This window comes from Myotis lucifugus, unplaced genomic scaffold (genome assembly GCF_000147115.1).
Source record: "Myotis lucifugus unplaced genomic scaffold, Myoluc2.0 scaffold_595, whole genome shotgun sequence".
Classification (NCBI taxonomy): Eukaryota; Metazoa; Chordata; class Mammalia; order Chiroptera; family Vespertilionidae; genus Myotis; species Myotis lucifugus.
Window position 1 is genome coordinate 251,737 of NW_005871643.1, and position 21,673 is coordinate 273,409.

General features: G+C 59.1%; 1 protein-coding gene across 1 annotated transcript in view; it reads right to left on the reverse strand.

The window, feature by feature from the left end:
- The window catches only part of LOC102436527 (pre-B-cell leukemia transcription factor 1), a 193,575-nt gene that overhangs the window by 36,298 nt on the left and 135,604 nt on the right, over positions 1-21,673 (reverse strand). The window contains 1 exon segment of the mRNA XM_014446981.2: positions 4,809-5,053. Coding sequence (XP_014302467.1) covers positions 4,809-5,053 — 245 coding nt within the window.

The window sequence follows — 21,673 nt, forward strand, 5'->3', positions numbered from 1 at the left end:
AGACTCAGAGGGTCCAGCCCAGTCTTAACCACGAAATGCATTCGTGATCGACAACAGGCATTGCCACGTTTCGGCAGCACGAAGCCCTCCTGTTGGTCAATGATGCAGCGACAGTACCAGCCACGGCCCCTCCCCGAGCCATCCTTGAGGTTGGCTGCCCAAAGGTACGCAGAGATGCATCCTCTGGGACTGGGAGGCTGGCCTTGACCTGCCTCCTCGTGGATTTGGGTGAACCCTTTTACCACCCAGAGCTCCCTCTGTTCATCTGGGTGGGCGCGACCATTCCTGACCCTCTAGCGAGCCTGGCAGTGCCCACACTCCTGAGCCGTGCCCTGCGGGTGGGGCCCGTCGCTGGGACACAGCAGAGGCCGAGGAGGAGTCCCCTCTGGGACTCCCTTGGCTGAGGTCCTTCGGGAGTCACCTAACATCGCGTCTCTGCCTCATCTTCGTTATTAGTGACGTGGGTGACAACACCCACCTGGGAGGTACGGCGAGCAGGAACTGAGTTACTGGGCCATCTAAACGTGTATCACTGTCTCTTCAAAGACCGATAACTTAGAACCCAAAGTATTATCACAGCTGGGTGAACTCTTCCAGGCCTCAGACTCCCTCCTGGTAAAAACAAAAGGGCTCCTAGGTACCTTCCTTCTACTCTGCAGACACCTGCTGAGGACCAATCCATGCACAATCGGTCCAGGTGGCCTCTGCTCTCCACTAAGATGCTACCATAGAAACAGGCTCTGTATTATAAGTTTTCTCTGCCCTGAAGCACCCCACTTTGTGTACAGAAAAGGGGGTAAACCCAGCAGTGAGCCGTGGGACTCCAGGAGGCTCAGGGTGGGGTGCGGGTTCGGGGCAGCAGCTTCACCTCAGGGGCCAATGAGGAGGCACTGCCAAGGGCACTGGCTCCCACTGCAAAGCTACGGGGGGGGGGGAGGGCAAAATTAATGTGCTTCGCTGCTGAGAATAAAAGTACTCACACTGCCTGCTGTTAGGGCCTTTTCCCTGGGGCCTCCTGCTCAGCCACAGGCAGACAGTGGAGTCCCCCACCCATTGCCCAGGGGCAGCCAGACAGCTGCTGGCCAGCTGCTCAGATGTGTGGCCGGCAGCTTACGACATTCCAAGTCCGGGAAGACGGACAGAACGTCCCGACCCAGATCTCTCCAGACCTCGACTGCCTGCATCCCTTCTCCGTCCCCCAGGCTTGGCCCTGGTGCTGGGCTGCCCCCTCAGAACCATGGCCGGGTTACAACTGCCAGTCAGTGCAACCCACACAGGCGGGCGGTTTCTGGGACGGAGGGGACTGCTGGAGAGGGTCGCGGGACGGTCCCTTCCCGGAGCCAGCGCTGCAGCGGCCCCCAGGGGCGGCGGTTTCTGAAAGGCTGTTCCTGGGAGAGCAAACGGAGGAAACGCCTCTGAGAAAGTCTGGCTCCGGGCCCTGGATCGGCCTTACATCCACCTTCTTCCCTTAACCCTTCCCCCAGGAGGGGAGGCCAGTCTCATCGGGGGTGCGAGCGACCAGCCCAGGTCAGCCCTGGAGACCGGCCCGTCCATGTCCTGGCAGCACTGCTTACAGAAGCTGGGAGCCTGCAAAGCCGCAGGAGCCCCGTTTTCTGAAGAAAGCACGTGGGCCAGCCCCCAGGTTCCCGCCATGGCGGCTTTGTTAGAACAGCCAGCTCCCCAGGCCTCCGCCTCAGGGTGGCTGCTGAAGATGTGTACCAACCCCGTCTAAGGAACAAAACAATCCCTCCCCTTCTTTCTGTTGAGAGTCTCCAGCAGCTGCGGACCAGTAACCCGGTGGGCAGTGCGGTGCAGGCAGCTGTGGTGGCTGGCGGGGTGCGGAGCGGGGGGCGAGGGGGGGCACATTACGGGAAGCCCTCAGGGCTCCTTACACCTGGTTCTCTACCAGCAACAAACTAAAATTAAAACAACACACACACAAAACTATTCAAGAGTTAACTTGATCATTGCATCTAGGTACGAACACCATTTCCTCTACTGAGCTTTCCTACTTTTCAAAAGCTGCCAGAGGAATGGTCACAGAAAAGTGAGTAAGATCAGTCTCAGTCGGACTGGCTGGAAAGCGAACGGCATAGGCACAGGCCCTACAGCCTGCTCTTCACTATAATAAGCAGCACAGCTAATATGAGCACGAGATTAAGCACCCAGATGTGCTGAGTGGATTCGGCTCTCAGCAGGAAATGCCCGCGTGGGTGAGGCGGTGATTTTCTAGTCCTTCTTCAGAGGGATGGCCAGGGACCATCCCCACCACACGTGAGCAGGGCTCTGTGACGGCAGGCTCCCCGGAGCACCCAGGACCCAGCACCTTTGTCAGGGGCACAGGGACCTGCTGAGGGTGAACATGACCCCAGGCTCCTGGGGCCAGCAAGCCAGCAAGCAGTCCACAGAGCCACGGAGGGCGGGCTCGGCCCTTCATGGCCACAGCCGGGCCCCAGGGCAACCTGCCCACGCTGGCTGAGCCCCAGGCACATCACCTGACCTTCGACCTCCGTTTCCTCACCTGTACCAGACGGAGATGACCCAAGCACAGAATGCCCTGGAGGAAAATGCAGTAGTCGTGGCTTCCTCATTTGGGGTGACAGAGGAGTGATGGGGTTAAATCAGGAAGACAGTCAGCTCTATGCTGAGAACAAAGCCAGTTCCCAATACCTTCCCATCTAACGTCCACTCCAGGGCTGGGTGTAGCGGGGAGGCCGCACTCCAGGCTCTCCTGTGCCCGGGAGTTGGGCGTGAGCTCCCTGGATGCCAGGCCAGGCACTTATGCCAGAGACAGGCTGACTGGTGGAGGGAAGGAGGAAGAAGCCAGAGAAACCAGAGGCCGGGACCTTTGGTAGGAAATGTCCCCATGTCTTCCCAGGGTGCCCCATCCCTCAGGGCGACTGCCCTCTGGCTCCTGGGTCAGCCAGCTCTCCACGCACACCCCTGGGCCCGGGAATGTCCACACAAGCCAACCTGCGGCAGGGCCGTGGTTCTGTCCCCAGAAGGCAGGGGTGGCACAGCTGGCTTCCCGGCCGAGCCTCCCACCCGTCTGCTTCACCAGGCCTGGCCCAAGCGCCAGTTTATCTCATTAACGAAGGGCTTTGGCAGAAATGCACTTCGAAGGTAGGTAGATCTGAGTACAACAATGAAACCTTCTTCACTTTAACTTCTTAAATGCCTATTTCTACTTTAAAAATTAAATTGTCTATTAAGTTTGCATCTGCCTTCTACCTAGACCAGTGATGGCGAACCTATGACAAGCGTGTCAGAGGTGACACGCGAACTCATTTTTTTGGTTGATTTTTATTTGTTAAATGGCATTTAAATATATAAAATAAATATCAACAATATAAGTCTTTGTTTTACTATGGTTGCAAATATCAAAAGATTTCTATATGTGACACGGCACCAGAGTTAAGTTAGGGTTTTTCAAAATGCTGACACGCCGAGCTCAAAAGGTTCGCCATCACTGACCTAGACAGTCGTAAGTGGACTGGAGGGCAGGGCCTTCCCCTTTTGCTCTTCTTCCCTCTTCTTTTGGGACCCAAGGAAGGAGAGAAAGCCAGGGGCCTGACAGTCAAGGGAGGAAGTCAGCTGTGGTGTCAGGACAAGGCTGCCGTCAAGGCGGGGAAACCAGACATCTGTCAATCAATGAGGGAAGGCTGGTGTAGGGACTCATGCTGGCCACGGAGACAGCGTGATGTGTGAGTGTGTCACTGTGTCAGCCAGTGTGAGTGTGTATGAGTGCACGTGTGTATGAGTGTGTGTCACTCTGTCAGTCAGTGTGAGTGTGTATGAGTAACTGAGTCTGTGAGTGTGTGTGAGTGAATGCATAAGTGTGTGTGAGTGCATGTGTGTGTGAGCATGTGTGACTGTGTCTGTGAGTGTGAGAGACTGAGTGTGAGTGAGTGCATGTGTATGAGATGTTGATTGTGTGTGAGACTGAGTGTGTGAGAGATTGTATGAGTGTGTGTGAGACTGTGACATTGTGTGTGTGACTGAGTGTGAGTGTGTGAGAGTGAGTGTATGTGTGTGTGTGTGTGAGACTGTGACATTGTGTGTGTGACTGAGTGTGAGTGTGAATGCATGTGTGAGTGAGATTGTGAAATTGTGTGTGTGAGAGTGAGTGTGTGTGAGATTGTGAGATTGTGTGTGTGGCTGAGTGTGAGTGTGTGAGAGTATGTGTGTGAGATTGTGAGGTTGTGTGTGTGACTGAGTGTGAGTGTGAGAGTGAGTGTATGTGTGTGTGAGTGCACGTGTGTGAGTGAGCGTGCGGGTGTAGAGGGGAGGTCTCAGCTGGAGGAGCCCTTCAATGAGAATCCTCACCCTCACAGATGGCTCTGCCCTTCGCAGCCGCTCCCACCCTTTCCTGTAACAGCCTCGACTCCAAGAGCTCAGCTCTTTGCCACGAACCACCACCCTGGGGCAGCTTGTGGAACACTGGGTCCCGCAGACCGTTGCAGGGGACACACTCACTCCCACACACACTCACAGACACAGTCACACAGGCCCCACACCATTGCAGGGGACACACTCACTCCCACACACACTCATAGGTCCTATAGGCCCCACACCACTGCAGGGAACACACTCACTCCCACACACACTCACAGACACGGTCACACAGGCCCCACACCATTGCAGGGGGCAGGATTGGAACCTGCGTCTGTCTGACTCCAGGGTCCCAGAGACCCTGCTCTGTTCATGGGGGCAGAGGGCACCCGCACATGCCCTGCACGATGTGAAAGGAAGGCGTGCTGGACTGCAGATGACGGAGTCTGGGCGGAGCGAGGCCCGGCGGGCATTACCTGCTCATACTTCTCCAGCTCCGTGTGGTAGATCTGTCTGATCTGGGACAGCTTGGCTCTGTAGTCCGAGTGCTCCACCGAGTTGTCAGAACCGGCCCCTCCAGAGGCCGCCGCGGCCGCTGCTGCCGCTGCCGAGCCGCCCCCCTTCTCGGGACCCGCCACCCCCTCCGCCAGCAGCATGTTGTCCAGTCGCATCAGCTGGGGGTCTGTGGGCTCCTCTTCCTGGGCGCCTCGGATGCTCAGAACTGCAGGGAGACAGAGAGGGGCGTTAGTGGGCACCAGATGGGGAAAACCAGAACTGAAAGCACTCACAGTGCCTGGGGGCGGTGAAGGGCGGGGCTGCAGGTGCCTGCAGTGTGGTGCCTGGGCAGGCAAAGGGTGGGGAGAGGGTGGACTAAGGGAGGGAGTGATCTAGTTGGTCAGCAGGGCAGCAGGTGGTTCCTTCACCCCTGGCACACCCTGCACCCGACACACAGCTCAGCGCACCCAGTGAGGGTGCCAGCAGCCAGGTCTTTGTCCAGAGGGAACCTGGGAAGAATGTCCAATGAAGAAACATGGGAAAGCATTGGGAGGGGCAGGAAAGGAGGGGAGTGACTGAGGCCCGGGAGCAGCAGTCCCGAGTTTGTCCACACGCTGGGGATGGGCTGGCAGGGTCCTGTGACCCATGGAGACGTGCCACTGGACCAGCGGGGCAAGAGCTGGTCCAGGGAGGGGTGCACCTGGTGAGCCCGGGGGTGTGCCAGGGAAGGGCTGTGAGTGTCTGGGAAGGGCTGTGAGTGTCTAAAAGGCAACGAGAACCAACCAGAAGAGTGGTTCACCAGGAAACCCACTCCTGCATCACATCCCTGAGGCCGCGCCCGTGCAATGGGCCGCGCGGACCCGCGGTGGGTAGAAGGCGTGACAGAGAAACAGCAGTCAGTTGCCTCCCAGACATGCCCCAACCAGGGATCGAACCCGCAACCTAGGAATATGCCCCGACCGGGGATGGAACCTCCTGGGGCATGGGACGGCGCTCCAACCACTGAGCTGGTGGCCAGGCCTCGCTTCCTCTTTTAAACAACCAACAGGAAGCATAGCGATGCACAGGCCCACATGCCCACCTAGTTACTATTTTTCTTGGTCTGGACAACGGCCTGGTTTTCAATAAAACAAGAAAGGAAATGTCTATGGCTGGAAGGGACCCCGGGAGGCGAGGGTCAGACAGACAAGGGTGGACGCCCGCAAACATGAAGGACCATTGAGTTGAGGGAGAATTAAAAAATCACAGTAGAAGTGTGAGCGTTTCACTTAGATTCTGTCCTTTTCTGAGTCCTATGGAAATACTTTCCAAAAGAAATGAGGATCCACTGAAATGTAATCTAATTGGTTTCTAAATGTGGACAATAAGAAGTTGGTATGATAAAAATACGAGGCACCACAAATGCTGGGGGCTCCGATAAAAAATTTCTGAGAAAAAAATTGTACCTATGGGAACAGCAAGGGTAAGAGAAAGCCTTCGCCTCCACTCTGTTCTGGGGCAGGTTCTGCCTCCGACGGCCCGGGGCTGCCACGGGGCGTGAGGGAGCCACGTGCCCAGCTCACACCCTGCACGCACATCTGGGCCCACGACACACGGGTGTGGGACTGATAGGCAAACCAGTCCGTTAAACAAATCCCGCCAACGTGAAATAAACGAGAAGGCGATGGCCTAAGCAGAACCGACGCTCCGACGCTGGCGAGCAGAAATCGGAATGATTATTTAAAAGGTCCCCTTTATCTCCGGGCGCCTGCAGGACTCAAATGAGCCCTCCAGATCCAATTCCACGGCGGAGCTGTTACCTAATCCGCAGCCATCACATGCGATCAGGTTCCGGACCTGATGGCGCCGCAGCCCTGCCCTCCCGCCTCCTAGCCCAGCAGCTGCCACCGAAGCCGGCCTTAAAGGGCCATCCCCCTTGCTGCCCGTGCATGAGGGGGTTTAATAGGCCGCGGCTCAGAATTCTTGGCCGTATTTCTTAAAGGAAGAGTTTCTTCTCACAAATCTACCCCCTCGTGTCAGAGGCCAGTGCCGGCAGGTAAGTGATTTCTATAGAAATTGTCACACCCCTTTACTTGCATCTGAGGTCACACCCACCCTCTCCCCCACTGGCCCTGGGTTAATCCTTTACTGAAACCCCCGAGATAAGAGGACCCCCCTGTTCTTACTCCGCTTTTCCTCTCCAGGTAAACACACCAACGCCAGGCTCAGCCCTGGAGCGGGTTGTCTGGCCTGAGCCATGACCGGCCGGACCAGCTCCCAGCAGGGCCCACTAGAGGGCACTGTTTCTTCACCGAGGACAGGTGGGCTGGGAGGCCCCAGGTTAGCTGCCCAGGCTGGATTCACACCCACAGGTGGGGAGGAGGCCGGAGCTCAGAGAACATTGTCCTTGGATGTGAACAGCAGTGCAGGGACCACACCTGGGCTGAGAGACAGACCGACGGCAGACAGGTGTTCGGGAGCAGGTGTGAGGCGACCTCGCCCGGTGGGTGCCCTCCCGCTCTCTGGCCACTCTCCCTGCCTGATGTGAAGGCACAGGGCGTCCCTCCAGGCAGGGAGTCCCACTGTCCACAGGCCGGGCTTCACGACCCCCGGGGGGAGAGCGGGAGGCAGGGCTCTCCGCCTCGCCCCAGGCGGCTCTGCCACCCCGTCCGCCAGAACTCGGACAGGAGTCGGGTGGAGATGGATGCCCTTGCGTTTTCACAGAAAGAGCCACGTGCTGGCCTCCTGAAATACCAGTTACGCCTTTTATCTGTTCACGAGCGCTCGCACTCGCGGAGTGGAATCACCTCATAAAAGGTGAAGTGAACTCCAAAGTCACGGAGCAGAGAACGGAAGACAAGGGCCAAGCAAAGGGCAGGGCCGCCCGGAACCCGGGTCCTGGACTCCAGCCTGGACTCGGGAAGCCTGAGGCCGGCCTCTCCCACAAAGGATCCGCGTGTGAATGCACATGCACACACACACACACACACACACACACACACACACTGTCCTTTGATGCCCAGGTCCTGACGGATCCTGGGATGAGGCAGGGAAGGAGGAAGTCCTCGCCAGCGTCTGAATTTCTTTAAATTCCTGCAAATGCAAGGGCGCCCGTGAGGAACGCTCGGCTCACGGACCCATCACTGACCGGCACCAGTGGGTGCAGGAGTGTGTGGGTGCTGGGGTTTCCACCAGGACTCAGCATGGGCTTCAAAACGCCCCTGGGTTCCAACCCCCCAGGACCCTCACACCTCAACCAGCTGCCCTGTGGACGCGGCGGCTGCCGGAGGAGGTGTGGAGACGGCAACCCACCATCCCCGGGCGACCCTGGTCTCCTCCCTCGTTTCACTTCCCAGGCGCAGTGACATCGCAACCCGAGGCTCCTCCCTCCACTGGGAGTGACAGTGACACCATTCGATGCTTCTGAACCAAAGGTGGGCTGAAAGCGTGTCCTCTTGTTCCTCACCCCGGCCTCGGCCCAGGTGGCTGATGGGAAACTCCTTTGTGTGGGTTTCAGTTTCTCCGTCCATCCATCCAGTGGAAACGAGGCACAATGTCAGCTCCTGCGGCTGACACGCCAGCTCGAGAGAAGGTGCCTCAGACCGACCCAGGCCCCACCCCCTGCCGTCGGCCCGGGGAGCTTGTGGATGAGAAGGCCAGTCCCTGGGACCTTCCAACCTGGAGGAGCACCCTGTGCTGTCTGTCTCTCCGCCTTCCAAGCTCAGGGGCGCGGTGGGACCCACAGGCCTGGGGCCGCAGAGGCAGCCAGGGGTCAGATTCCCAGACAGGCGTCCTGCAGCCCCCTCCACTCCCCTTCTCCTCCGGGCTCAGCAGGTAGAAGGCCGGGGCCCGAGGGCTTCACAGCACAGCAGGATCTGAGAGGCCTGGTCTCGCACGCAGGACGGGTTGTGTGTCCTCTGCCTCGGTGGCTTGGGCCAGGCCTGCTGCTCGGGCCTCTGCCTGAGAGGAGCTTCGGAGGACGGTGGGAGGTGGGACTTCACCCACGTGGGCCAGCCCGCCAGGCCCAGAGGTGGAGGGACAGGAAGCCCTGGGGGGCCTAGACCACCCGAAAGGGAGCCACGGCGGGAAACGGCTTCCTGCCAAGTTGTACATACGAAGCGTGAGAACTGCGTCACCCCGTCAGTGTGCCCTGTGTCCCCTGGACACGGGGACGCCTCGATGATGGCAGTTTCTAAAGGACGTGCCTGGGGAGGAAGCAGGAGAAGCCTCCATATTCGTTTGCCTCGAGATGAACCTACCGTGTGGCTGAGAGGACCTGGCACCAGCACACTGCCCGCTGCCCTGGGGGGGCAAATTCACGGCAGACTTCCTCTAGTGCCCCCAGAACGGACAGAGGGCGCAGGCCCTCCTGCCAGCCCGCGGCATGGCGTGCGGGGCGCACAGGAGCGTGTGGGACAGAGCCAGGCCCAGTTGCCCTCCGAGTGACCTTGCCCCTTCCTCTCGGTTCCCTTACCACTCAGTGTCGACAACACCAACCACACTGTAGCTCTCTGAAGGATGCAATCGCGACATGTCAGTGCTGGTAACAGAGCTTTGCAGTTGTTGGTTGGATCTCAATCAGCCCCCTGAGGAAGGGCCGCGGGAGCACAGATCGCGGAGCGAGGCAGGGCTAAGGCTTTGTCTCTGTGTACGGGGTCTGTGCTCCCCCACCACCACCACAGACGGGGACCCGAGGCCAGCGGGGGCGGGGGGAGGCAGTGTCCTCTCCTGGGTCGCCTCTTTCTCCTCCTTCGGGCCATTCCTGCTCCTCCTCCGAGGCTCAAGAGCAGTTGTGCGCCCTCCGCCCGCCGCCCTCCACCCTCCGCCCTCCAGACGCCTCCTGCTGAGCAGAGCCCCGGCCAGGGACCGGCCGGCCTTCCCTGGCCAGGGAGCGTCCAGGTGGCCGACCTGGCACAGTTCCCCCCGGAAGACGCGTCCTGGAAGCTGAGACCCTTCTGGGAACCACTTAGCTGGGAGGCAACCTCACCTTGTCAGCCATCTCTAATAGCTGCTCTCAAGTTTCCATTAAAAAATAAATAAATTATAACCAGGAGAGTCGAGAGCCTCCATACAGATCGAGGTTTGAGGAAGCGACGGGAAGTCGAACGTGGGCGTGAAAGGAGGCTTTTCAGTGAACAGGCAAGAAGGGCGCGCTGACCTCTACACTGACCCTGCCCACGGCCGCCACCGCTGACCATAACACGGTTACTTCATGCAAATGTGCACTTGAACTCTAATACTTATGTCGGGATATGAGCTGCAGAATGTGTCTCTCTCCTGCCTGGGACCTGCACAGAGATGAAGGGAAAGGTTGATGTGTTGGTTTCTTCCAACACCCTCCTCCGTAGACTAACAGAGCCCTGATTTTTAGGGGAGCTCATGGCCACCGGGAGGAGAGGAACTTTCTTGCCCCCCATCATGTGGTCATGTCTCTTGTGACAAAATTCTGGTCAGTGGAAGTTGGACATAAAGCTCCTAAGAATGTCCAAACACAGGAAGGCATTCCTTCCCCGCGCCCTTCTTCTGCCAGCTGGACGGTGAATGCAATGGCTGGTGCTCTAGCAGCCACTCTGGACCACGAGTTGGCCTGGGGAATGGAAGCCACCTGAGGGAGAGAAACCAGATAGAAACTGTATAGGACAGGGAGAGAGAACTTGAATTATATTTAGCCCAGTTCTTGGGGGTTTGGGGAGGGTTGGGTTGTTTGTTTTTGGGAGCTTAACCAACCCAAGCAAACACAAGCTGCAGAGAGAAAGGAAGGAAGGAAGAGAGAGCTCTAGAAGGCAGAGTGATTTCACGTTGGTTACATCACAGGGGAGTTAGAAAGAGGCGGGTTAGTAACTAGAGGCAAGTCACAGAAAAGTCTGAGCAACCACGGGGAGGATCTGCAGGGAGAGGAGGCCTGCAGCGGACAGAAGAGCCTCAGTCCTTAGAGGGGCCTCTCTGGGGTCCTGCCAGGCACGTGGCTGAGTTGGGAGATGGGACATCTGGGTGAGTGACAGGGGTGCTGGGTGGTCAGTGCAGCCTGGACGGGGAAGGCTGGGGGGCCTGGTGGCTGCAGGTTGAAAGCCAGGAGAGGATGCTGCCGGACCTGCGGGAGGCCGAGGAGGGCTACCCTGGGCTGGAGGCAGGGGTGTAGCTTGTCTGTCTCTGTGGCTTGGGAGAGAGACACCAGAGGGGAAAGACCCCAAAGCCGCCATAAAGAAGACCCCAGGCACTCAGAACGGAAGGTCACCGGGTGAAAAAGCCCCTCCCAGCCACACCTGCCTCCGTGCGGCCCGTGAGGCTCAGTGAGGCCCTGTGCGGCTCAGTGGGCTCAGTGGGCTCAGTGGCACGGGGCAGCGGGGCTGCGGGGCCGGGCAGACAGGGCTCTGCTGCTGCTTGGACATCCCAGCAGCCCTCAGTGGGCTCAGTGGCACGGGGCAGCGGGGCTGCGGGGCCGGGCAGACAGGGCTCTGCTGCTGCTTGGACATCCCAGCAGCCCTGGAGGCACGAAGCCTGTGACCTGTGACGGGCGGGAAGGTGGGTGTTAGACGTACCCCGGGCAGGTGTGCTAGACTCACGCCGGGGGTACTGGGGGGGGGTAGGGAGGGCGCAGGGGGCTAAGGGCGCCATGGCAGACCTGCCTCGGGCCTCGCTCTCCAGCCTCCACAACCGAGAGAACCAGCTCCTAGGACAGGAGAGGCCCAGAGCGGTGACTGGGGGGCATGGGGGGTGATGTCTCCGCTTTGGGGAAGAGTCTGCGGAGCCCTTGCTCTCCGTCTTTCCCATCTCCGGTTGGGGCCTTTCCACGAGCTGAGACGGGTGCTGAGCTGGGTGTCCTTCGAGGGGCCCCTCCTCTCCCCCGGTGCCATCCAAGGGGCCAGACCCCCGAAGACAGAAACACCTGGCGGTCCAGGGGCTTCCGTTTCTCTAATCGTCAAGCTCCATCCTGCACAGGCTCCTCTAATCGTCAAGCTCCATCCTGCACAGGCTCCCCGAACGCCACGCCCGGTTTCCAGGCGACACTGGGCAGGAGCCGGCTTCCGGCACATGATGGCAACTCGGTGGAAATAACGCGCCACTCCCGTTATTTAAATAACAGGCTCTCCCTTTCCCTTCAGAGACCTGCCCCCCGAGGCCGGGCCTTAGCTACTGGGGCTCTTACTCTATTTGCCTGAAAATGTGTCTTGTTCTCCTCGAGTTGGCGACATCTCTCAGCCCACAGACCGCCTGCCCTCCAGCCCATGCAGAGTCTGCTGGGATGAGGACAGGAGGACGCGAGGGACGGAGAGGGGCCCCCATGGGACGGAGAGGGGCCCCCATGGGACGGAGAGGGGTCCCCGCTGTGGGAAAAGGCGGTGGGACATAGAGACCCAGCAGAGAACAGATGCCAACTCGGCTTTGTCTCTGCGCGGACTTGCTGTGCAGCTCACTCCGCCTGGCGTGCCGGACGGGACGGGTCGGGTCTGCTTTGCTGAGTGACAGCCTCGCGGCTCAGCTGAAATGAGCCCCAGTGCCCAGGTCTTCTTCCCTTCCTTCTGCCTGGTGGCTGCTGGGGCGGCTCTGTGCCTGGAGGACCCGGAGTTTCCCACAGCCGTCGGTCTATCATCCTTGGAGAAGACGCCGAGGTCAGCGCCCCGTCCGGGCTGGGAGGCATCTCTAGTCCCCTCATCTCTGAGGGTATTTCAAAGATGACAGGGGGCTTCAGGGTGGTTCTCCTAGACGTGGGTCCTGCGAGATCCAGGCTCTCGCAGTTCACGCGTGGAGAGAAGGCTCCCTTCCCACTGGCCCCTCCATCTGCCACGCGACCCACCCCCTCACACAGAGCCCAGGACACAGACCCTGGGGTCCACCGTGAGCGCTAGAAGCTCAAGCCATGAACACAAGGATGGGCTTGCGGCCTCATGGCTGCACCGTTCACCCAGCAGAGATGAGTCACCGCATCAGAGGGAACGTCCTGGCTCCCAGCGGTTCCAGGCTGCGCGGCTTCGAGGAAAGCACTGGGCCCTGAGAACGCCTTCGAGGACCCTGCGCCACCCTGCCCCGTGGGCAGGCCTGGGGAGTGGCTGCTGAGTCCACCACACACTCCCCCCTGCCCTCCCTCCCTCAGCCCCCAACGCAGGATGTGCACAGTGGGGGTGGTGGCCTCCAGCAGCGGTGCTGGGGGCGAGGTCCCAGGCTCCTAGAGCGAGGTCTGCTCCTTCCCTTCACCAGAGAAGCAGCATTTAGCGGTTGGTGCAGAGGCTGAGAGGCAAGCAGCTGAAATCAAGACCTCACTCCCCTCCTGGGTCTGAGCTGGAGCCCCTCGGCCCGACCCGGAGCGACCAGCAAGGAGCCCCCGGAAGCCGTCCTGCTGCACGAAGCGCACACCCGACAACCTGACCCCGTGAGCAGGCCTCTCCCCGAGGGGGATGAGCTGCTGAATGACACGGACGCGCTCCCGGCCGCACTGATGCTGGGTCCCGCTGGGCTGGCGGCTTTGGCCACTTGGGCACCTCCAGGGAGGGACAGGAAATGGCTGCGCCGGCGACCACACGGGAAGATGGCCGTTGAGAAAGGGTGAACCCAGGTTTTTATGGGACAAAAACCTGCTCCCCCTGGTCCTTGGGAAAGTCTGGACGTCGCTGCGTTTGAGCACATTTTCCAGGTGCAGCCCAAACACAGCGTCCCCAGATCACAACCCAGGCACACGAGCCCTCCCCTGGCCAGGGCAGCACCTCAGCAGGGCGCCGGGCACAGAGCCTGCGAACTCTGCCACAGTGACGGCCATGGCCACACGGATCACAGAGGCCTGTGGCCTGGCCTTGGGAATCCCAGTCAATAACGTAAGAATCCCCCCTCACCTGGCGTCACTAAACCCGCCGGCACGCGGGAGGAGCTGTGCGTCTCCCCGCTGGGACCTGTCACCCGCTGACCAGCCCTTCCTGGCGCCCTGGCGGAGGACGCGTGAATCCCAGGGGGGGAGACAGCACGGCCTCCCAGAGCCTGGACCTGCCTGAGAAGGACACTGTTTCAGGTCGATTCTTATTCTGCCTCGTGTGGCGATGAACCTAACCCCAGTCACAGCCCCACGTGGCCCAAGACTCCCCGCCTCCTCCGGAGAAGAGAAACCATGGCACCCTTTGGCATTCCTCACCCACCGCGCCCTCCGCCCTTCCTCCTGCCCGTGTTTCCAAATGGACAGGACACCTTAGGAAACTGCTCCTCGATCGTGGCGGACCCGGGAAGCGTGTCCCTGCCTCTCTGGAGGCTGCTGCCCTGCACAGACACGCCTGCCCGCCACTCCGCCCCCCCCGCCCCCCCCCGCCCCCTCCCACCCCCACTGCCACTTCCCACTTCCCCCACCGCTGCTCTTCCGTAAGTCTCCCTCCAGGCACTCCTCCCGGACCCGCCTGCCACGGCATTAGCAGGTGCTCCAGGTGCATCGGGAGCCCCTCTGGAGGGAAGCCAGGGTGAGAAAGGAGCCATGGCCCGCGGGAGTGGGGGTAGAAGGGCTCTGAGATGCTGGGCCTGGACCACCTGTCCCCACAAGCACTCCCCACACCAACCCAGCCTGTGGGAACCTACAGCAGAGGCTTTCATCTTGACAGGAGATCCTGAGACCAAAACTGTCGGATTTGGAAAAACTGAGAGGCGAACAGACCCCAGTGTCACTGCTGACACGCGCAGGACACGGGGTGTCACCGTGTCCCTAGGCGATTGGGAGCCAGCGGGCCACCCAGTTCTGTCTATCAGGGTCCAATCCATCGGCCCAGAGGCGAAGGAAAGACAACGGGGTCACATGGGAAGGGCTGGTCGGGGAGGAAGTGGTTCCATTCGTGAGCGAAGTGAGCTGAAGACACTCTGAGGGAGCTTACATTCACTCCAGCGTGCAACCAAAATAATGCACAGTTGTAAACCTGTGCCCCAACACACAGGGTGCTCTCGGGGCAAAGCCAGCAAATGCAGGCGGCCATGCTCCACCCGCTCCGTGGTGAGTGCCGCTGCTGGAACGGCCCTCAGTTTGGTAGCCAAGGCAGTGGGTTCTGGGCCCAGAACGGGCGTGGCCACCTCTGAGAGCCGACACTGAGCACAGCGTCCCTCGCTGGTCTGCCCACAGCTCTGCCCTCAGCCGGCCAGGGCGCTCAGGGGCTGCCCAATTGGCAGTTCTGCCAGATCTCCTCACACAGACAGACAGCGGAGGTCCCGCGGGGACAGCCACTCCGCTTTTCCAATCACCCAGCATCTCACTGCATTCCGATACCACACCCAAAAGGTGCAGGCTGAGTGTAGGGTGGCAGGAGGGGGCTGGGCAGCACTGTGCAGGGCCACACTCCCAGCCAACGTCCATTCCGCACGGACCTGCGCACAGCCCGTCCCCGCACCCCTGTGAGCAGTACCACCTGCAGAAGGGGCGCTGCCTTCTTCTTCAAACCTGCTGTGAGCCCTGTAGGCACTCCCCAGGCCCCGCAGGCACGGCCCTCGCCGCCAACGGCGCCCCATGAACACACTCACTTTGAGAGCGGCTGTCAGACTGGGGCAAGCAGGTTGCATGTCAGTTTCTGATTTAAAACATATGAACGCATTTAAAATCATACGCTTTTTACAAATAAAAATATTGCATTGCTGAGCCCCAAGGTCTGCATGGCAGAGTCTTGGCCTGTGTGGCAAACCTGTGACACTTGTATCCCACAGGAGCTCTGCAGAACTGGAAGGCGCTGCCCCACGCCCGCCCACCTCCCTGCGGAGTGTCCGGTCCCTAAGGCGAACCTGCGGCTGGCCTTTGGGTGAAAGCGGTCATGGGAAGGAGGAGGAGACACAGATGCTGCCTGAGTTCTGGAGACCAGTGGGGTTTCTATTCCTGGGATGAGGCCCAAACTTGAATTCAGCTCCCTGTTCCTTGCTCTGAGTTTCTGCAATCCACCTGCTTCCCGCTGCCCAGCCCAGGCCAGGCCTCGCAGACGGGCGGCCGGGGCAGGTGGGCGATCTGCCTGTCAGGGTCAATGGCCGCTATGACCAACGCCTCGCCTTGCCCATGATGGCTCCGCTCCCAGCTTTTCCTCTGGTTGCCTCTGAGTCGCATGAGCCGTGTTTAACAGAGGTAATAAATGCCGAGGAGGAAATACTACCCAAATAAAAAATAGTTTGTCCCCATGTGGCCAGGATCCCATGACTCACAGCAGCGTTCCTCTCAGCTCCAGGACAATTTCCATTTGCATTCTTTTTTAAGGGTCCCTTGGGGCTTTAAAAAGGCCGTTTCAGAGAAAAGGCAGAAAGACTGTACAGCTGTCAAGTGCAGAGGGCTGTGTGTTCGGGACAAGCAAGTGCCCGTGCAGACAACACAGGCAGGGGCGCCTGGGCGCAGGGACACGGCCCGAGGCGGGAGAGCCAATCACGGAGCTGCCTGTCTGTGGGGAAAAGCAGCCGCCCTCCTGCTGCGGTTCAGCGCGGCTGCCGGGAGCCAGGAACGGAGGCAGCGAAGGCTGGGCACCACCACTCCTGCCAGTGCACATACACACTTGCACTCACACACACACAAGCACCCACACAGACTCGTGCACACACACATACTCACTCATGCACACACGCACACACACATACTCACTCATGCACACACATGCACAAACTAAAACTAATGCACACATATACAGACACGTGCGCACACAGATTTACACACACTTGCACTCACACACATGCAAGCGTTCACAGACACACACTCATGCACAAGCACACACATACACACATGCATGCACACAGGCACACACATATACATGCCCACAGGCACACATACACACAAGCACATGCACGCACACACAGGCATACACACCCATCAGGGCAACAAAGATATCAATTTCTCATTTAGCTGCAAGAGAATTCCCTTCTCCTTTGGATAATAAGAAAGAATACTCGGATGTTTCCAAATAGTAGCTGGCCGGAGCTGTTTCCATCTCAGAGCAGAAAGCAATGAATGCTGAGCCCCCGGGTCCCTTGGTTGAAGATGTGGCAGGAAGTTCCCAATTCCTCGAGGTTTTCAGGTGAAGGAGGATGGTGGTGGGGATAGAGGCCTCCGGGCTGGAGGCGGGCGCTCCTGCGAGCGGACTCCAGGCGACACGACACACTTACTTCCAAGCCGGCCTTGCTGGACAGACCTTTGTGATGAGTGTTGCGTGGGGCTGCTGGCGCCGGCTCATGCCTCTCTCTCGGAGGCCACCGCCCTCCTCATCCCCGCCCTGCACACTCCCACACCCCTGGAATGAACACCATCTCATAAAAGGGTTTGGGGGCGTCAAAGACTCGGGGTGCTGGGACTCGGCTCAGACCATACTTGCTCACGGACAGCGTGTGATCCACAAGCATAACAGGGAGCGACGGTGATGGCCTCCAAGGTCACAGCAGGAAGTGGGACAACGGCCTGGCCACACCCCGAGGAGAGGGCTCGGCACTCGGTGCAGCTGCGGATGCAGGTGGAGGCTGGCGGAGGGACCGCCACCGCCTGAGGCCCGGGCAGCGGGGCCCCTGTGGCCTCTGTGGGAAGAGCACGGGTTCCCGGGAGGCCGAGGCCCTGGTCTGCCGCTGGACCTTGGGACCCAGGCAGAGTGAGGGAGGGCTTGGGGTCCGGAGGCCGTTGCTGACGGGAAGGGCGGGCAGACAGCCTGCCGCAGATCCGGACTGCACTCCTCCAGGGCTTCTCCGCGCCCCCCGCGGCTTTCCTGCCAGCGCGTCCCCATCAGCGCCTCGGACCCTGACGTCGGTCTTCAGAAGGAGATCTTGGACATTTTTTTTTTTTTACGAATTGGCTCACAGGTGTTGAACTCAGCCCAGGGTTCCGCAGATGACTCAAGTCCGGTCCGTCAAGGCCAGGCTCTTTGCACCAGCCTGGGCTGCTGTGCTGGTCCCCAGAGACGCGTCCACTGCCTGTCGTCTGCAGGCTCCTGGTCCCAGGCCAGTCACCCTGCTGTGAGCTGGGGAGGCAGTGGAAAGGGGTGGAGCAGGGCCGCCGTGAGGAAGGGGCAGGTGACAGGCATGGACGGAGGGAACGGGCATGATGGCGGAGTGGGGCCCAAACCCCTTTCAGTAACAGAGCGTCTCATCATCACGCACAGCTAGTCATCTGCTACCCCATTTGGGCCACGGCACTAAACACCGGCTCAAGGCCGCCACTGGGCGGTCACTCTGGGAGCCAGGTCCCACGCTCACTTGCGTTGCTGTCACCAGTGTCTGCGCAGCACAGACATGCTCCTGACCCCACAAGGGCCGGGTTTGCAGGAGGATGAGGGCCATAAAGTACAGGGGAGGGGATCGGGGACCATGGGTTTCCCCCCAGGAGAGGTGACGGCAGCTACAAATCCAAGTCACATTCCAAAACACTTGAGGGGCACAAGCGAAGCTATTTTTTTTTATTTTTTGGTTATTCCACAAGCAAAGCTATAAAGCACCTCAGCCCCTAAGGACCCAGCGAATACTAACGGCAGGCCCCTGGGCAGGGTCCTCTCCCCCGACCAGCTCTGCTGGGGGCTCAGCCTCGAAGCCCCACCTTCGCCACCCCCATGAGCAGGAGGCTCGGATGACATCCCAGAGCTGTTCCTTCAACTGTTCTCCGGGCCTCGCAGGCGGCTGGTGGGAAATACATGTTCGCTTTCCCCTTCTCATGTCCCTCCTGACAGATGGTTCAGAGGAGAACTACGTACTGGGAAGTATGGATGTATACATATACATGGAGAAAGGCCCATGTACATGGAGAACAGCCCATGTACACGGAGAAAGGCCCATATACATGGAGAAAGGCCCGTATACATGGAGAAAGGCCCGTATACACGGAGAAAGGCCCATATACACGGAGAAAGGCCCAGGTACACGGAGAAAGGCCCATATACATGGAGAAAGGCCCATATACACGGAGAAAGGCCCGTGTACATGGAGAAAGGCCCATATACACGGAGAAAGGCCCATATACATGGAGAAAGGCCCATATACACGGAGAAAGGCCCATATACATGGAGAAAGGCCCATATACACGGAGAAAGGCCCATATACATGGAGAAAGGCCCATATACATGGAGAACAGCCCATGTACACGGAGAAAGGCCCATATACATGGAGAACAGCCCATGTACACGGAGAAAGGCCCATATACATGGAGAACAGCCCATGTACACGGAGAAAGGCCCATATACATGGAGAAAGGCCCATATACACGGAGAAAGGCCCATATACATGGAGAAAGGCCCATATACACGGAGAAAGGCCCGTATACATGGAGAAAGGCCCTCTGTAGAAGACAGAGAGCTAATCACATGCTCTGGTCCCACAGCGAGTCCTTCTTGGGGTCTGCTCGGTGTGTACGCCTGTGATGGTGGCAGGACGCTCTCAGCTCGCAGGGCGCCCAGAGCCGCAGCCGAGGTCTCAGTGGGCCCCCATCCTCCCTGCTTTGTGCCACAAATATGCGTGGAAGGCGCTGAGACATGTCATGAGGATGGCTTATCCACACTTACAAGAATAAACTCACAAACTCGACAAGGAACCAAACCCTGGGTGGCAGCGAGGACAGAGGCCCAGTTTCTGTGTCTGTGCTGCCACCCACGTGTCCATTCGCCGCAGCTCCGGGTCAGAATTCTTCGAGAATGAGTGATACAGAGCTCTCTCCTCGTGTGGTGGGGAGTGAGCACGCTCCTGCTTCACCCCCGCTGGGCAGACGGAGAGGCCACCTGCACCCCGCGCCCTGCCCCTCTCCAGCCCCCCATGCGAATGCCTCCCCACACCATCCTGGACCCCCCGAGGAAGCGTCCAGGGCTAAAGGTTGCCCTGTATTCTGAGCCAAACCTCCTGCTCTGTGGACGACCGGCCAGGGCTGTCTCCCTAGGACCTGCCTTTGGTTTAATGCGCTGACGCCACAGGTTGAATTTAGAATTTTTGAACAGGGGCTTGCGTTTTCATTTTGCCCTGAGCCCACACGTTACAGAGTCCGTCCCGCCTCAGAAGGTATTTCTTTATTAAATTAGCTGTTTTGGGAACAGTGACCGATGTGCCTGCCTAGAACCAGCGCAGTGTCCTCCAGGCAGGGCCTGGGGAGTAAACTGGACGGAGGCTGTCGTCCCGCAGGGCGGCCAGGCACACGGCATGGACACGAGCGCGAACACAAGCCAGGCACACGGCACGGAGGAGGCCGGAGCGCACCACCTTTTCTCCACCGGCCCGGGGTGCAGCTGGGCCCCTCTGGCCCCGAAGGCAGCCAGTCTTCATAGACAAACCAGTTCCCTGTTCCTGGTCCACGTTCCCAAAACAAATCAGAGCAAACAGTGTTCTGATGTCTCCAGTCAGGAAGCACACTTCAATGCCCACTCCACTGCACGCGCGCGTGTGCACACACACACACACACACACACACACTTGTCTATGCACATGTACACGCAGGCACATGCACACGCACACACAGACATGCACATATAACCACCCAAGACGAGTTTGAAACTAACATCTAATCTTGCTGGGCAGAGACTCACTCGAGGGCATAGAAGCGGGCTCTGGCACCGTGTCGCCCGACGCCGCCATGTCCGGCCCAGGCGCCCTCCCCGTGTGCCTGAGCGGGGGCTACGTCTGCCCCACACACCACTGGCCCCTCCGAGGGGAGGTGGGCACGGAGGGAGGCATCCTCACCTCCACCCAATGGACATCGCCTCCTGATGCAGCGCCCTTTCCAAGTGAGGGGCCGCTCACAGAGCAGTGATGGCGGCAGGCGACGGACACAAATGTCACTGAAGCCTTCAGTGAGGAGCACAGTGTCCTTAGACAGAAAGGCAGAGAGCAGCGTCAGGCCCGGTCAGGAAACAGGTGCCTGTTATCCATCGGAAGCGTGGGCGAGCTTTCACAGACGCCATCTCGCCGTGCACTTCAGCTTGCACTGCACAGAGGCCTGAGGACCAAAGTTGCCACAACTAAGTCTTTTTCCAGGTAGTGGACTAGCGCTATGAAGACACATTCCAATAGGATTACAAGGGTGAGCTGAAAGAAAGAAGACACAGCCGAAAATGTAACAGAATAAGACGGCTGCATTATGGCTCGGACCACCTAGGGCCCAAACAAAATATGCGCTGGGCAGGTGGCCCCAGAAAGTTCCTCCTAGGGTCCCGGAAAGACCGGCGCGCCCTCTGATGGATGCGGTCAGCCCGTGTCATGGCGACAACAGCCTGGGAGCAGCCATCAAACACTCCATATGGGCGTGTGAACTGAGGAAACTCACAGTCAGAGGCTAACGCAGGGGTGGGCAAACTTTTTGACTCGAGGGCCACAATGGGTTCTTAAACTGGACCTGAAGGCCGGAACAAAAGCATGGATGGAGTGTTTGTGTGAACTAATATAAATTCAAAGTAAACATCATTACATAAAAGGGTACGGTCTTTTTTTTTTAGTTTTATTCATTTCAAACGGGCCGGATCAGGCCCTCGGGCCGTAGTTTGCCCACGGCTGGGCTAACGTGACGTACAGCATGGGCGACTGCTCAGAGATACACAAACACACGCCACATGCCTCCCGTCATGGACACAGGGCGCCCTCTCCTTCCTTAACAACAACGAACACATGAGAGCGCCTCGGCCTTGGTCAGTGGCTACGACGTGCCCTGGGCAGTGAGGGAAGCGCCCGCCGGCGCTGCTCCGACCGACTGGAGTGGGATCTGGGCTCCTCAGCAGAATGTACCCGCCCTCGAATGTGAAACCTGGATGTTTTCCCAGAAGTGAAGGCGGCAGTGGGAGCCCCTCCTTGGGCCGTGGGGCCTTTGGGTTCCTGGGCTGTGGAGGCCACTCCATAATCCCACAGCCAAAGCCGTACTTCAGGACTCGAGTGGAAGGAACATGCGGGCTGTGGGTTTGTGGCTCCACATTAAAGAGAGTCCTCTGCTGGGAAACCGCAC